The sequence below is a fragment of the Chionomys nivalis genome, chromosome 3 (genome assembly GCF_950005125.1).
Source record: "Chionomys nivalis chromosome 3, mChiNiv1.1, whole genome shotgun sequence".
Taxonomy (NCBI): Eukaryota; Metazoa; Chordata; class Mammalia; order Rodentia; family Cricetidae; genus Chionomys; species Chionomys nivalis.
The window spans coordinates 6,747,190-6,763,370 of NC_080088.1; the positions used below are offsets into that span (position 1 = coordinate 6,747,190).

General features: G+C 48.2%; 1 protein-coding gene across 3 annotated transcripts in view; it reads right to left on the reverse strand.

The window, feature by feature from the left end:
- Itsn1 (intersectin 1) overlaps positions 1-16,181 on the reverse strand; it is a 184,744-nt gene that overhangs the window by 61,881 nt on the left and 106,682 nt on the right. For all 3 annotated transcript variants that reach the window (XM_057765118.1, XM_057765117.1, XM_057765119.1), the window contains exons 18-23: positions 15,861-16,087; positions 14,089-14,210; positions 8,864-9,111; positions 6,902-7,061; positions 3,895-4,100; positions 2,392-2,474 (exon numbers count right to left, since the gene is read on the reverse strand). In XM_057765118.1, coding sequence (XP_057621101.1) covers positions 2,392-2,474; positions 3,895-4,100; positions 6,902-7,061; positions 8,864-9,111; positions 14,089-14,210; positions 15,861-16,087 — 1,046 coding nt within the window. The remainder of the gene's footprint in view (positions 1-2,391; positions 2,475-3,894; positions 4,101-6,901; positions 7,062-8,863; positions 9,112-14,088; positions 14,211-15,860; positions 16,088-16,181) is intronic.

Here is a 16,181-nt window from a genome sequence, read left to right on the forward strand (position 1 = left end):
CAGGGTCAGCAGTCGGGTCTCCCCTCTACTGTAGAGTTGGGATCACACTCTGGCTGTCAGGCACGGCTGCGAGCACTTTACCTGCTGAGCCCTCTTGCCAGCTCCTCCCCGACTAACGTGAACACTTTGTCCTAATGAAAACTGAAGTGCACAGAACCAAACCACTAGGGTCTGAGCTAAACGGGCATCTTTAACCACAAAGATCTCCCTCAGAGGACCGGTGACTTGTGCTTGAGCCAGCACGGACTGCTAGATCCACAGCTGACCACAGTCACCCAGCTTCCCTGGTAACGTGAAGCTCCACCGTTAACACTGAGAAACCATAGCACCCCCGCGGGAATGGCAGCTCTAACAGGGCATTCTCCTTTCACTCTCGCACATATGATTTCTCAGTGTTCTGGACACTGACGGTCATGTCTGCTCCTGTTCACCGCTCACTCCCATCTGGCCACTTCTGACAGGATTCTGGGCATTCTGTATCTTTCCCAGATTATCCAATATATAAATCACCTCCTTTAAATCCATTTAAAATTGTGGAGTATCTTTCAAAATGTTTAGGAAACTCAGAAGTGGGACCACTAGCTGAGCGCAATGCTGTAAAACATAAGGGGCCTGCAAGGACTAAGAGGGTTTGCATGCCCCGCCCCATCCTGCACAAGGCTGTGGGAAGCCAGAGTCCATGAGAGTACTCAGGGGGCTCCCAGCAGTCTCCCCTTTCAGGAGACACTAAAGAGATGGGTATAGGCCAGTTCCAAGCCACTACTTTGACCTATCCAAATGGATAATTGAAATCTACAGTTTAAATGAGATGATGTTTAATGTATTATTAACAAGAGGCTCATTAATCTGTAAGTAGCCTTTCTCAGAATTTCCACTGCCAGTGTGCTCCTATAAGCTCTCCTTCCACGAGGCCAGCAAGCTCTCCCGGCTTTTCTAATGCCCAGACAGCCAGCACCTAGGTGGGAACTGCCCCTGCTCTGCTGCCTGACTGGAAGAGTGAGTGAGGGTCCCCTGTGACCCTACTTCTTGCTACAGTCTCTGTCCTTCCACACTGCTGTTGGATGAGAACACTTACTGCTCTAACTGCCTCTCCAGGAAGCAAGGACACGAGGCAAACAGAAAAGGGGCAGGCATTGACTGGCTTTCATTCTAAAAGCTGTATACATTTTACCTCATAATCCCTGCTATACTTTCCCCTGAAAAGGGTGATTATCATGCCCGCTTCACAGATGAAGTTGAGGCATGACTGAGATTACATAATTACTCTGAGAGAGCCAAAATATGAATTTCCCCTCTAGTAAGACCTGTTGACAGATAACACACAAGATTTTGCTGTTGTTGTTTTGTTTTGAGGAAGAGGTAAAATTTGCTTTTAATTAGGCTGAAGGCGTGCTATATCGAAAAAGATTTTTGCCTTTTTCTAATAGTGCTAAAATAATTATTTAGAAAGTATGAATGCACAAAGATGATTATCTTAATAGAGTTAACATAATAATACAGTCATATAAAAATAAAAAATAATAATAGTTATGTGGAAAATGTTGGAATTTTTTAGTAGTGAAGAAGTTTTGTAACTATGCCTATAAACTAAGCAATTATTTTAAGAAGTCTTAAGACTGTAGTAGTGTTCCTGAGAGTCAGAACTAGCGGTAACCATTTGTGCTGCCTCCACTGAAGCAGTTATTCCAAGAACTCGATTTTCCACTGGCCAAGTTTCTAAGGAACGCAACTTCGCCACAGCGCATGAAGCACATTCTATTGTTACATATGAATTCCAGACACTGGTGAGGAGATCACCACACACCTCCGCTGACATCTCTAACTACGGAGCCTGCTCACTGTCACACAAACACTTAGCTCAGGTGGTCCGGTCAGTGGGTACCAAGTAATGACTGCAGTGAGCGTGGAGAAGACCGGTGAGGCCTCAATTATATAGATCTGGGTCATTTTAAAAACTTTAAAATAATGCCTCTTTCTACAGCCTGGCATATAATATCTAGACTATGCCATAACAAAGATCAGAGGGAAAAGCAATTAATTATTTGTGTAGTAAACACTGAAAACCAATGTTTCAGGCCTAACTAATCCGGCTTGGTCATTCACACAGCACAGAGAAGCGATCTGCCTCTGCTGGCTGTACCCATGACACTCACGGTGTTCTGAGAGCTTCCGTGGAATGTGCAGTCAGTTTAAAGCGATACAATTATCCACGCAGGTCAGACAAAAGGGCTACATGGGGAAGCAAGGCCGTGATTGACACATGCTCAGGACTCGACCCTTAGTGCAGTGGGCTTCCCTCACTGCCAGGCATAGTTAGAGAATCCAGTTTTGGATGGCCACTGCCATAATGTGCTCAGCCTCCTATGGAGCTTAACACGCCCAGGGCCTCACCTTCTCCAGGAACAGCGGGCTTGGCTGCTGGGGAAGCCACTCTCTTTAGGCTAGCAGGACTTTCTGTAGGGCCAGTATCAATGCTGTAAGAAGGGAAGGAAAGAACATTTTAAAATCTCACCTGAGAGCGCCAAACAACACTGCTTTTCTCTTTTAAAGCTGTGAAAAACCACAGCTGTAGCAGTCAGCAGTAACGGGGCTAGGGCACAATGAGGGCGCTAGAGGCATGAGCGACCACACTACTCCCCCGACTACACAGGACACACAAGCCCACACCGCTGCTTCTCCCACGCACTACACAGGACACACAAGCCCACACCGCTGCTTCTCCCACGCACTACACAGGACACACAAGCCCACACTGCTGCTTCTCCCCCGACTACACAGGACACACAAGCCCACACTGCTGCTTCTCCCCTGACTACACAGGACACACAAGCCCACACCGCTTCTTCTCCCCTGACTACACAGGACACACAAGCCCACACCGCTGCTTCTCCCCTGACTACACAGGACACACAAGCCCACACCGCTGCTTCTCCCCTGACAACACAGGACACACAAGCCCACACCGCTGCTTCTCCCCTGACTACACAGGACACACAAGCCCACACCGCTTCTTCTCCCCTGACTACACAGGACACACAAGCCCACACCGCTGCTTCTCCCCTGACTACACAGGACACACAAGCCCACACCGCTGCTTCTCCCCTGACAACACAGGACACACAAGCCCACACCGCTGCTTCTCCCCTGACTACACAGGACACACAAGCCCACACCGCTGCTTCTCCCCTGACTACACAGGACACACAAGCCCACACCGCTGCTTCTCCCACGCACTACACAGGACACACAAGCCCACACCGCTGCTTCTCCCCTGACTACACAGGACACACAAGCCCACACTGCTGCTTCTCCCCTGACTACACAGGACACACAAGCCCACACCGCTGCTTCTCCCACGCACTACACAGGACACACAAGCCCACACCGCTGCTTATCCCACGCACTACACAGGACACACAAGCCCACACCGCTGCTTCTCCTACTGTGTTGGACACAAGCTCAATGCCAGTCTCTTCAGCACTGACTAGCAGATGTCATGGGGTGTTTCTGTTAGCGGTGTCCCCCTAGAACTCCCAGCTGGTTCTGACACCCTTACGTGTTGGAATAAACAGTAACAACCTTGTGGGTTCTATGCCACATTTCTCCACTGACCCCCAATGCCTTGATCTTAAGTATTTGCATGTCTTCAGCACTGGGTACTAAGCATAAAGAGTCATATCCCAATCAGCTCAGGGATTCTTAGACAGGTCAGTGCACAGCATGACATGCAGAAGAAAGCTATGGCTCATGAGAACAGGCTCCCTTTCTGTCTTTCACACACACATTCTAACTTTTTAGAGGACAGTCGTCCTGCGGCTCCCACCAAGGAATCTTAACTAGCAAAAACAATTTCTAATATGCTTTTCATCAAATAGAAGCAGATAAATAAAGTACCTTGAAGCTTTCCTGACGGGCCCTGAAATGAGTTTCACGTAAGACTTGGGGAACCAACCCTTGTGACCTTGAACTTCTCCAAACCACCACATGTCTTGCTGTTCCAGAACGGTGATGACATCATTTTTGTTAAAATTTAAGTGGTTGTCTTTTTTGGCTCTCCAAGGATACAGGGCTTGCGCTTGCAGCCCTTCCACTTTTTCACCCTTGTGTGGAACGACATAAAGACCTGTGTTACACCGCAGTTTCTTATCAACCAAGACAGATGTGCACAGAGCGCACACAGCCAGAGACACCGCCTCTGCCTGGCACGAGCGCGCGAGGCACCTCGTGGCTTCTCCACAACTGTGCATCTTAAACATGGAGACAAAACTCTGCCAGCTGCTCCCAGAGCCCCCATCCAGCCTTCCTTCTTCAGTGGCTCTAGCCATGTGTCTTCTATATTTCAACGTAATGGGGCAGGCACTTTAGGAGTTGAATGGTATTTCGTGGGTGGACTCACGTAAACAGGCCATGCACTGGACTGTGCTTGTTTTTCCTCCAGAAGTTTAGACATTGTGAGGTTATATGGATGAAGAAAATATCACTTCTACTCTCTCCACATAGTTTGGGATAAGCATTTTATTAACCTTAAAGTGCTGTAAGAATATCCTCTAGTAAGGAACTTAGTGTACAAGGAAGAAATAAAAACAGCTAAATATATAATTTGGAGGAGCAAGATATACTGCACAAAAGGTCTCCTGCTTCGCTGCGGGACCAGAGAGGCAAGGACAAAGCCTGCCTCCGGACCCCAGGGCCAGTTTTACAGGGGAAGAGGCAGGCCTTGAGGGACGAGAAGCGTTCTGAGAGCCAGTGCTGCAGAAGGGCACCCCAGGCCAAAGGCAGAGCCCAGGCAAAGGCCTTGGGGTGGCAGGCTGAGTGCACTGCAGGTGGTCCAGGAGAAGAAGCAGGATCCGGGGCTGTGGGCAGTGGGGCAGGAGACAAGGCTGCAAAGGCAGGTGAGGCACTTATTATCTATTTAAAAATCATGACGATAACTTAAAGAAATCAAATAAGTCCCACTTCAACTGTCCACGTAAATGGACAAAGAACAAACGTTAATGCACAAGGAGAGTTGGTCCAGAGTTGTCTGCGCTTGACTGAAGTTTTATTTCTGCGTTAAGATCTGACTGGGCAAAACAGGAAACTTGAAACTTGGTCAGTAGCGTCCATGAGTGTGTCCGTGACCTCTAAGCCTTGCTCTGCGTGGATTCTTACCTGCTACACCTACACATTCTGACTCTCTTTCACATTAGCCCCACTATTATTATTACCCACTCTTCTTCGCCTGCCATTTCCCCCTTGCCCACAGATCCACAGGGCTTCCACCTTGCCTCTCAACTACTTTAGGACTTCCGGGCCAGAACGGAAGGGAAGCCATTTGCTCTGTGCCTTTACAAGTCTGGATGTCTCCCTTGAGACTCTTTCCCTGTGTGGGGTTTCTGAGGCAGCCCAGGGTCAGACAAGATTGCAATGCGAGGGCTGATGTGACACTTAGGCAATGGACGGACTTCTCCAAGCTCTGGTTTCCACATCTCCCAAGGGGGTGGCACACTTCTGAGGTGGCCGTATGTGCAGAAAGCCCTCTGCAGCACCACGATCCCTATCCAGGGCTGGGCAGCATGGCCAGAGGATGGAGAGCGCGGTTACCTGGGGACCCTAGTCTGCCCTGTCCACTTCCTCTCCACTCCGCAGGCCCCCAGGGCTTGCTCACTTGCACTGACTAAGGCTGTCACTCTGTGACCTCTCTGCTCCACCCCTCACAAACCAGCGGGGTCCTCAGGGCTCAACTTCCTCTTTCCTCACCGCACTCTGGATGACTTTCCCTTTCCTCCAGGCACCCAGAGACCGCCCTACTTATCCAAGACGGCCTCTTCTCTGCCCTCAGCACCCTTTGATGACACACGAGCACCTCAGTCCTTCACGAGTTTAAATCTCGCTCTTGGTTCCACAGCTCTCACTCGAGCCTCACCCACAGCACCGCCTTGGTCGCTGAGCACCAACAGGATACGCTCAAGTGCCCAGTGTGGGCAGAGGCAAAGGCCTGCTGTGCAGTCGCCCTTCCCCACGGCTCCCTTTAGGGCACTGGCTGCTTCTCCCCATGTCTGCTGTCCCTGACGGCCTCCAATCCCTTGGATCTCACTATGCTTGCTATAGTTCGGCTCCCATCTTCCATCTCCTTCCAGACCCATGTTCTGCCAGTCTGCCCGACAGCACTAGCCGGATGCCAGACAGTGCTAGCCGGATGCCAGGCAGCGCTAGCCGGACGCCCCCCTTCCACCACCTCACACTTCTCACTAGACTCTTCTCTCTTTCCTACCCTGCTGTTTTCCCACTTCTGTGGCTTGGACAGAGACCTCAGCAGCATCCAGGCTTTCACTGAGTGCCCTCGTGAGCAGGGCGGCTCAGCAGCTCCAATCTTCTCGCACGCCACTTCCCCATGGATCTGCCTGGTGTCTCCTCCAATTTAAGCTTTTCCAGAACAGAAAATCCTTGCAATCTCCTGGGGACTCCGTCTGATTGATTGATCTCATTCCTTCATCATTATTACATTAGCCTAAAGACAAGTGTTCACAGTAATGACCCCTGTGCTTTCAGAAATACTGTTCTTCAGCGGGTTTCCCATTAGCCTGAAATCGGTCTGCCTTCTCCAGGAAGGACCAAGGGGGTAGCCAAACGGACCAACCCGGAACTGTCTTTATGCACACCAACTATCCCCATGAGAGTATCGATACCTTTTTAACTGATCAGCACTGCAGCTCTGGTACTGCTCTTTCAATGCAGCTTCTCAGACAGTCGCGGGCCGGACAGTTTAAGCCCTCCGACTCTGAGGATTACGGTAAGTCTCAGGTTTCTGAACTAGGTTCAGCCGGCCACCCCAGTTTCATAGGTGGAGATGGCTGAAGTGGCTGATGCAAACGCTAGTCACAGACCACACTCATTTCATGCCCTCATCAACTGCCCCTACCTGGCCCAGGACGGGAGATGGGGACGAGCCAGTGGCTGTGGCTGGTGTAAAGGCCGATCTCTGCCTTAACTGGCCAGCGCTGGGCACAGTGAGAGAAGGCTGAGCTGCCCATGCGTCCCAGTTATCGGTTTCAGGCTTCTCGCTTGTGCTGGTGGGCCACCTAGAAGGAAAGGCACGTCATGAGCAGTAGGCACTTTCTAGTGCCCTGGCATCACAGGGCGCCCCAGGTAACAGAGATCAATCACAGTTCCGTGGGCTTCTCTAGTTGAGAAGAGAGAGGACAGGAAGAATGCTGGGCTCAGGATTTGACTCTGCTGCACACACTACAGTGCCCTCAGGGTGATTAGAAGGCTGCTCTTTCTCTCAATCTGAGTTCTTCTCTAGAACAATGCCCAGACGCTCTGGATTAGTTGTGAGGGTCCCCTGGATCAGCAGGCACGAACCGCTCACAAGCACTAAAATTACCATGACAGAAGCAGCTAAGAAGGAAGTGTCCCACAGCAAACACCTTCTCAGATGCCCAGGGCCACAGCAGCCACAAGGGGCACACCCAGCAGGCTAGGTGTCCTGACTCAGGACAGCCCCAGTGCTGTGGTTGTGTATTTTCAGTACATGTGCTCAAGGGCAGATCTAAATGTAACATGCTGGTTATATCTCTCTAAGACCTATAAGCAAATAGGAAAATCAAAGTACCCCCCCCTCCAGACTGTCCATCTTGATGTTCTGGTTTGGAAAGATGCTTTTATGTACATCAGAAGACTTGTACACCACAGAGCTCTTAAGGGAGGGGCAGTGATTTGGTTTACAGAGGAAATAAAACCAATCAATGACAAAAATAAAAGATGACATCAGGGCCGGGACTGGAGTCTGCCTCTCGCAGCGCCCAACGCCCCAGACTTTGTCCCAGCACCACATACAGTAGGTGTGGAGGCCTTGGTAGGAGCTCAAGATCACGTCATGAGTTTGAGGTTAGTCTGGGCCATATGAGGCCCTGCCTCAACAAACAATCATGGAACCAACTCTATATCCCAACTGGAGCTTCGCTTTGGGAAGCCAAGAGCTTTTCAAACAAGGCCCAAAAAAGCAGGGCTAGTCTGGTTTAGCGCACAGCCAGTGGAAGGCTGATCTTACGCAGAGGTTTTGAGGACATTCTTCAGCACCGTCACTTTTATCTGAAAGTACAGGCACGCCCTTCCCTCGGCTTCTTCCTGTCCCTGGTGACTACTCTCTCTCTCTCCCGTTTGTTTCCCCAGACCTTTCTCTAAAAATATGCCTGGACTCCTTGTCTTCAGCACTGTTTCTTCTAAAAGGTTACTCGACTAGAAAAGAAATCTAAATCCTCCCTACTTATTGCATAGTAGTCTGAAATACTTTTGGACAGCTGTACATGGAGTTCATGGACCACAAATGGAGGTCTGGGCAGAGGCTTCATCTGTCATTCGAAACCGAATGCCATTTCCCGACGACAGGGGCATGCACCGTTCTCCACACTGCCCGTTTGTTCAAGGTTAGCAACAGCAGAAAGCTTCCACAGAAGCCGCTTTCTGTCTTGTTCCAAACCACATGACTGAATGCAATTTTTGCTCTTTGCTAACAAAACAGCGTCATTTCCCAGACTGCAGGAAATAACTGAATATTTTGCTGACTGACACAAATGTCAGCAGAGATTATTAGGAAGTTGTGCTTCTCCATTTCTTCCTCCAAAATGAAGGATACAGATAAATGATGGGACAAAGCACAGATGGATTTCTTTTGTGCCCTGGTGAACTGCTGTTTGACAATGTCATTATTAAATCTGGCTTGGAGGTCAAGGACCCCAACTTGTCAGTAGGCTAATCAGAGGAATGAACACATGCCATGTCCTTTCAAAGACGAACAACTCAAGACTCTACACACTGCAAGAAGAAAATGATGACTAAGTTTGGATTTCAAACCTGTCAAAGACAGCATGTGAACACGTACGTGGAACTGAAGTCTGCCCAGTTGTTGGGGGTTGTAGAGGGCTCAGAGGAGGCCACTGGCAAAGGAGCGGGGGTCTCACGCAGAGCCAGTTTGGGGACAGGGGCAGATGCCAGATCAGTCACTGGTTTGGCTGGAGTGGGAACCTCATTTTCTGGAATCTTCTCTGCATAGTTTGCAGGGAACCATCCCGTCTTTCCTTTCAGTTCTCCTCCAAGCCACCCTGGCTCTCCAGTTTGGCTTTCATCCACCTGTGGGAAGTCACACTGTTTCACTGAAATGAAAAGTCATTAGCCCTTGAACACATCCGCCACTCCACCGCAACACAGCCACAAGGCTCTGCCCAGGACTGACACACAGCACAGACGTCCAGAAAAGTGACAAAGCCTGTTCTACTCTGCACCCCACCCCACACCCACCCCGAGTTCAGGTCCTTGGACATTCTGCATTGTGAATCGACCTGACACTTCTCCAATCAGAAGCCACATAATCATTAAAAATAATTTGACTTAGGTTCATTACTTCAAGCAAAGAGTGCAACCGACATAAAGTTAGTAATCTTAAAAACTCCACTGACTAAGCATTTTTTTTAGAATAAGGACAAGGAGAATAGAAAACAACAGCCGTAGCTGGTTTTGCTGGGAAGCAAAGCTGACCCATGTGTTTAGAGGAAATGAAAGTTATTTACAGTCATCATCAGTTTTAGTGAGACTATAATTTTCTTTTGTACAAACTAAATTTTAGGATCCATGAAATCACACAAAGAGTAGGGCCTTTTGTTTAAACTTTTCCGAGGGGGTCATCTGCTGTGCCAAATGCTTGTGTTTAACCTCATTTCTGCCCCAAAGGAATTATTCAAAATGGCCCAAGCCATCCTACATATCCCTAGTTACTTCACTGGCTTACGAGCAGTGGGGATGCTCTGGAGGACGCCACGCTCTCGGCTGGCTCCAGGACCAGAGGCCAAGGAGTTCTATTCTCACACCGCACAATGGCCTGGAGCTGACGCCATCCAGCACTTCCCTGGACACTCAGGTGGCTTTTCCGAACACACAGGAATAGGGTAGGTCCAAACAGCGAGCTTGAACCAAACTTGGTCCTCTGAAGGGCAGCACGTGATCTTAACAGTTGAGCCATCTCTCCAGCCTCAAAGGGGAGGACTCTCAGGCCATGTACAGGGTTTCCAACGACAGTGGGTTGGCTTTACAGTTTGATAACTGCTGCTCACACTCACACGGAACACACACTTCCCTAGCTGGGCACACTCACACGGCACACACATGCTTTCCTAGCAGGCTTGATGGTCAAGCTCTTCGACCTCCAGCTCAGGACTGAAGAAAATGCCAAGTAGTTATGAGTTTATATCAGACACAAAAGATGGCGGCTGCAGTGATGGAGCGGGCCCTGCGTTCAGACGGCCTCCGCGGTAAATCCAGGTTCTGTGGCTATTAACTACATACTGGAGGAATCAGTGTCTTTGTCTAACACGCTCATTTTAGCGCGGTGCTTTGAGAACTGATGAGAACATCTTTGTTGTTGTTGTTTTGGAGACAGGGTTTCTCTGTGTAGCCCTGGCTGTCCTGGAACTCACTCTGCAAACCAGGCTAGCCTGGAACTCAGAGATCGGCCTGCTTCTGCCTCCCAAGTGCAGGCATTAAAAGTGTGTGTCACCACTCCCGGCTTCTAATAAATCTTTAAGACTCTGCTTGGTATGCATAAAAGTTTAACAACACAGTTTTAAAATCCAACTCTGACTTTATACGATATTCTCACATCTGGACTTTGGTCTTGCTTTTCGATCTAGTTTACTCAGAATAAGCTTTGGTTCTCTGCTCCGGAAGCCTGTCTGGAACCCTGGCTCTGGTTAACTTCTTGCCAAGTCATCTCCTACAGGGACCCATTCGATATCTGACTACTGTCTGTCTGGGACTCACTGCCACAAATGTCAACTGCTTCATCTCACCGTGACGCAGGATCTACTGTCACCGTCTGGGTGGACACGAGGAATGAGATCAGAAGTCCAGAGGCAATGTCCGACCCTACGGAACCACACCCGGCCTGCCACCCGCAGAAGCCACATCCTCAGGAGCTAGAGGAGGGACCTCTTGGCTGCTGGATGCAGTTCCAGTTTCCAGCACACGCAGAGGACTGTGGATCGCTATCCTTTCTGTGATAAATAAACCTTCTTATACTCCATTCCTGGCTACTTCAGAACTCTTTTGAACGCCAACAACCCTAACTTAGAAAAAAAGGCTATGAAAACATGAACTATTTCCCCTGGGATCTGGAGCACTTTCCTGGGATCTGGAATACTTTGCCCAATGTGCCGATCAGTTCTGAAAAACAGCCTACGACAGACCGAGAAGTGAAGTGCATAATTTATGGCATGGCGGACCCAGGACGTGGACTTTTCACAGAGCACACTCACCCGATGGTAGCTCTTCAGGGCGAGTCTCGTTCTTAATACAATCTTAATACAATCTTAGTCTAACCAGGTCTATCCCACTCACCCCAGTTTCTTTGGAAGTAATTCTGACAGAACATCATGGAATTGAAGCACTTACATTTCTGGGGTTTGGGCTCAGAGCAATTCTACAATACTAACTATTCATGTATATATCACCTGCTGGGTGTAAAAGTCAAATGTGCACAGTGACCAGCCCAGATTTAAATCAATTTGGTTAATGTTTAAAGTCTAATGGCTACATGCACCCTGGCCTCCATTTCACTAGGTAGCTTTGGTTTTTCTTAAATTTCCAACTTGGCTCCAGAGGAAGTGCTGCTGGCACATTTGGGTCCTGAACAACATTCTTGGCTGTGTGCCAATAGGATGACACTATTGAGGGGGGGGGCCTTCAGGGGATGGAGCCCAGTGAGAGAGGGTTAGGTTTGGGGTTATATGACTTTGTAGGGGGACTGCGGGACTCTGATCCATTCCTCACCCCCCCCCCCCACGGGATAATTATCCAACGGTCCTTTGAACTCTTAATTTTTTTTACTTAAAAAGTTATTGTGTGTCTATGTGCACATAGGCACGTATGCCCACTTGTCCTTGGAGGCTAGAAGAGGGCATCAGATCCCTTGCAGATCTGATGGATTAAAGATGGGTAAGAGTTGTCTGTCGGCTGATTCTCTCCCTCCTCTCTTTCCATGGCTCCAGAGATCAAACAGGCCAGGCCAGGCCAGGCTTGCTCCTTTACACACTAAGCCACCCTGACAGTACAGTTACTTTTTTGAAATTCCTTAAGCAAGTCTGACACACCTGATGCTACTCCCATCTTGGCACCAGCATTTGTTCAGCTGGTGTTCATTCCGCAGATAAATCTTAACAGAAAATGGCAGTAAGTTCCTCTCACTGCTTATCCAGGTGTGTGGACAGCACACAACAGTCGCAAACTTCTCATATACGTGCACGCGCGCGCACACACACGCCGGTGCACACCCTGGAAAGGGCAACCTCAGGAGGCCACTGCAGCTGGAAGAGCCCCTGAGCACAGCACTGGCACTGATTCCTTTCCTCTTTGCATTGCTAGGCTGCTGGACAGTCACAGGGACCCACATCACAGACACGGTTCTGCTGTTCCTCATGCCTTTCCCAAAAATGACTTAAATATTCGAATGGCAGACATCATCTTATATTTATTTATTTAATCAAACCTTCAGAATATGGCAACACACAAGATGGCACATTAAATTGTTAACAATGAAAAATAGTTTGGGAGCAAACTGGTCTCAAAGCAGAGATTCTAAAAGCAAAGTTCTTAAGGACCCCTCCCTCCCACAAGCAAGACTTCCTGTAGTCAAAGGGGGAACACAGAGAACTAAAGTGTAACCCTGCTATTCCTCCAGGAAGTCCTGAGAATCTGAGAAACTGATGGCTACAATGCTGGCAAAAATAGAAGTGAGCCCTGGCTTATGCAATGGCAAGAGATTGACAAATAATTTGTCAGTCTCTACTATTTCCATGCCCATGTTTCTTAGGAGATGGAAGCAGGACAAGTAAGAGTTTGAGGCCAGCCTGAGCTACATGAGACCCAGTGATAGAAAGGAAGGAAGGAAATAAATAAGTGGCTTTGTAAGCCAGGAAATCATTCTGATCTCTTTTAAAAGAAAAAGTTTCGAACATTTAACTGTAAGTTTAATCTACCTGGAACTCCTGGCATTAGGCAGAACCTTGACAAATACGGAACCTGCAGACTGAGTCTAGCAAACAGAACCCAGCACACAAACCCTCACAATTTACAAGTTTCTTTTAGGCACAACCCTTCAGTACGAATTCCAACATGTTTTCACTGCCACGACATCCAAAGATCCGCTCACTGACACAGAATTAAAGCGACTTAAAGAACGAGACACGAGCGAGGGGCAGACTTCCTGACAGGAGGCACTTACCCTTTCCCTTTTAACCTCCACCAGGAAAGCAAAGGGTTAAAAGCAAGGCAAAGATGTTTAATGAAATGCGGGCACCTTACAGCACATCTAAACTCTACTCACTGACTCAAGCTGGCGTCAGCTAGGCGACTCCAGGAGTCAGGGTCATTGTTAAAGCGCAGGATGGTAGGTTTCCCCACTAAAGCAACCCAGATCTCTGCTCAGTGCCCTAGGATGAACAACACGTATGTCTCAATTCTTAACTTTCAGTTCCTTGTAAGTGAATGAGGAAACTCAAGTTGTCATTTAGAAAATAATTTAGATCAACCACAGCACTTTATTCTCTTTTAAAATGAGTTCTTATAACGTTTCAGTTCTAAGGCTGTATTGGGTTGTTAATATACCAAAGAGTATAAATTGCAAAGCAAAGCTGACCATCCTGTTAATTTTCTAAATAGTAATGCAGATTCTCTGTGTTTAATTCATTACTTAACAAACAAAACCAAACCATAATTGGCAGCAGCTGTGAATGAAGGAATTCTACATTTGTAACTATTTCTGAAAGACTCTTAGTCACAGGTGAGCAGTCTAGTCTTAGACACTATCAGGATTATAGGACTGAAAGTATGCTAAGGTCAATACAAACATTGCTGCTAATGCCTGCTGTCTAGACACACTTTTGAAACAAAACTTCCATTCTGATAAAGAGGAAAGAAGGCTGAATTGCTGCTTCCAAGGCCTCGACCCTGCACCTCTGGATGTCACACCTGGAGATTTCCTGATTGTGCAACGAAGTGTAAAGAAGAGGGCAGATGCCAAATTTGCCACCTTTGCCATCTGGCTGCCATCTCTCTTACCATGACTACATCACCCGGCTGGATTGTGATTTCATCGTGACTTCTGGATTCAAAGGGGTACAACGCTCGGTAATACACCACTTTGACGTTCTCCTGTGCAGAAATTGCAAGCGGGCCTTTCTCTGTTTAGGAAGAGGAGGGACACATTACAGGAATCGCTGACATTGTATTACAAAAATTTCCACCCATTAAAGGAATTTCTGAAACACACACTGAATGCTAAGAGAGAACAGATCTGACAGGCACAGCTAAGATCACTGATAGCTCATCAGTGGACTCTCCACAAGTTCCCAGAACTGAGTGTGGTAGGCGAGGCAGCCCAGAGAGCCTTCTCTGCACATCTGTAACTCATCAGGAGCTCTGCTCCCCACCCAGCAGATCTGATGGCTGGAGAGCTTTCTCGCAGGGGAAGAGGAAGAGAACACAGCTATCCACATAAACAGAGGTTGGTCTTTGGGTTACTTAACAAGATCACATGACCCCAAGTATTGACTTCACATAACATCCTAAGGACCCTAGGAATTGAGTCTTCTGCACTTCTGGGTAACGATTAAGCCCAAGGGTGAAGACAAATGAAAACAATTTAGACTTTAAATCAAATGAAGAAATTCGGAAATGCATTCAGGCAGAGGACACTCTTGGATTCTGGCTAACAGTTAATTACAGCCCTCTGAATTTTTCTACACACTAGCTTGTAACTTGGCAGCCATCTTGGCTGAAAAGCAATGAGGTAGATAGATTATTATCTCTGTGTGAGATGCAAAGGTTCCTACTGACCTGAGGGGAGAAAGCATCCTCAGCTCATACACAGCACAGAGACTTCATTGGCCCCGAGGTTAAAGGAATGTGAACTCCTCTTCAGACCACAGAAAAACCACCAGATAGTAAGATTACTCTGCCCTGGCCCTCCTAGGTGCCCAAGCCAGTCCTTCTTCCAGCTTCAGCACCTTAGGCAGGGACGAGGGCTCCTGCTCAGCACCACGCCCATGCCCATCCCCCACTGTGCAGCCAGGGAGCAAGCAAACGGTTTGAGGTAGTGTCAGGGTATTTGTTCTTATGTGGTTACGGATTTTGAAAATACATTTCAGTTTGTACCTGATATTATCTAAGGAATAGCTTTTATTAGTTAACTTTATCTAAACAAGTTTAGGTCAGTCTTTTATTTATTTAATTTTTTTAAAGAGGCAAATTGTATTGAAAGAGCAAAAAAAAAAAACCAGACTCACTTTGAAATGGCTCAAAACCCAATGTAGACAAAAAACAAACAATAACAAACAAACAAAAACAGTTGAGACAGCTTAGCAACTTCAGCGAAAACTAGAGAAACAGTGAGTGATTTCTGCAAAATCGGCCAAGCTCAGCATTTGTGACACACATACTAACAGGGTTTGATAACAGGATTCTGGCCGCTGGGATCAGGTCTGCAGAGGCTCCTGGATATCAGTGGAGGGAGGGCTATTTGAATGCTCCTAAGGAGGAGAGAGCTACAGTATCCACACAGAGTCGGTATTAATATAAGCAAGCTGGGAGTGGCGCACACCTTTAGCCCCAGCACTCAGCAGAGGCAGGCAGAGCTCTTTGAGTCTGAGGCCAGCCTGGTCTACAGAGTGAGCACCTGCCATCAAGATAGAGCCTGATTAGCCAGACATTGCTCGGAGGCTCTGGGAGATGACATCGTCTGCTGTACACACACGAACATATACGGGGTGACTCTGATGGGACCTGCGTCACACAGCGCTCTACCACTGAACAGCCTCCACCCTGTCTGATACCTGTGGTAGACCAGGGTGCTTGGACAGCTGGCTTAGCCGGGTCTTGGTGCGGATGGAAAAGCCGACTCAGCTTGTCCTGCACTTCTGGTTTGGTTTTCTCTTCGCCCTCCTTCTTTTTGACACTCTCTTCCCTTTTCAGTTTGTCCTCCTCGTGGGGTTTCCGTGGCCTTGGATGTTCCTCCTGCTGCACGTGCTCCAGCCACTGCCTGTCCCTCTCCTGAACTCGTCTGCCAACAAAGATGCTTGATTACAGCGAGGAAGTCACTCAGATCAACAAAAAGGGCCCCCTAGTCAGAGAGCTGCTGAGCATGAAGGAACGCT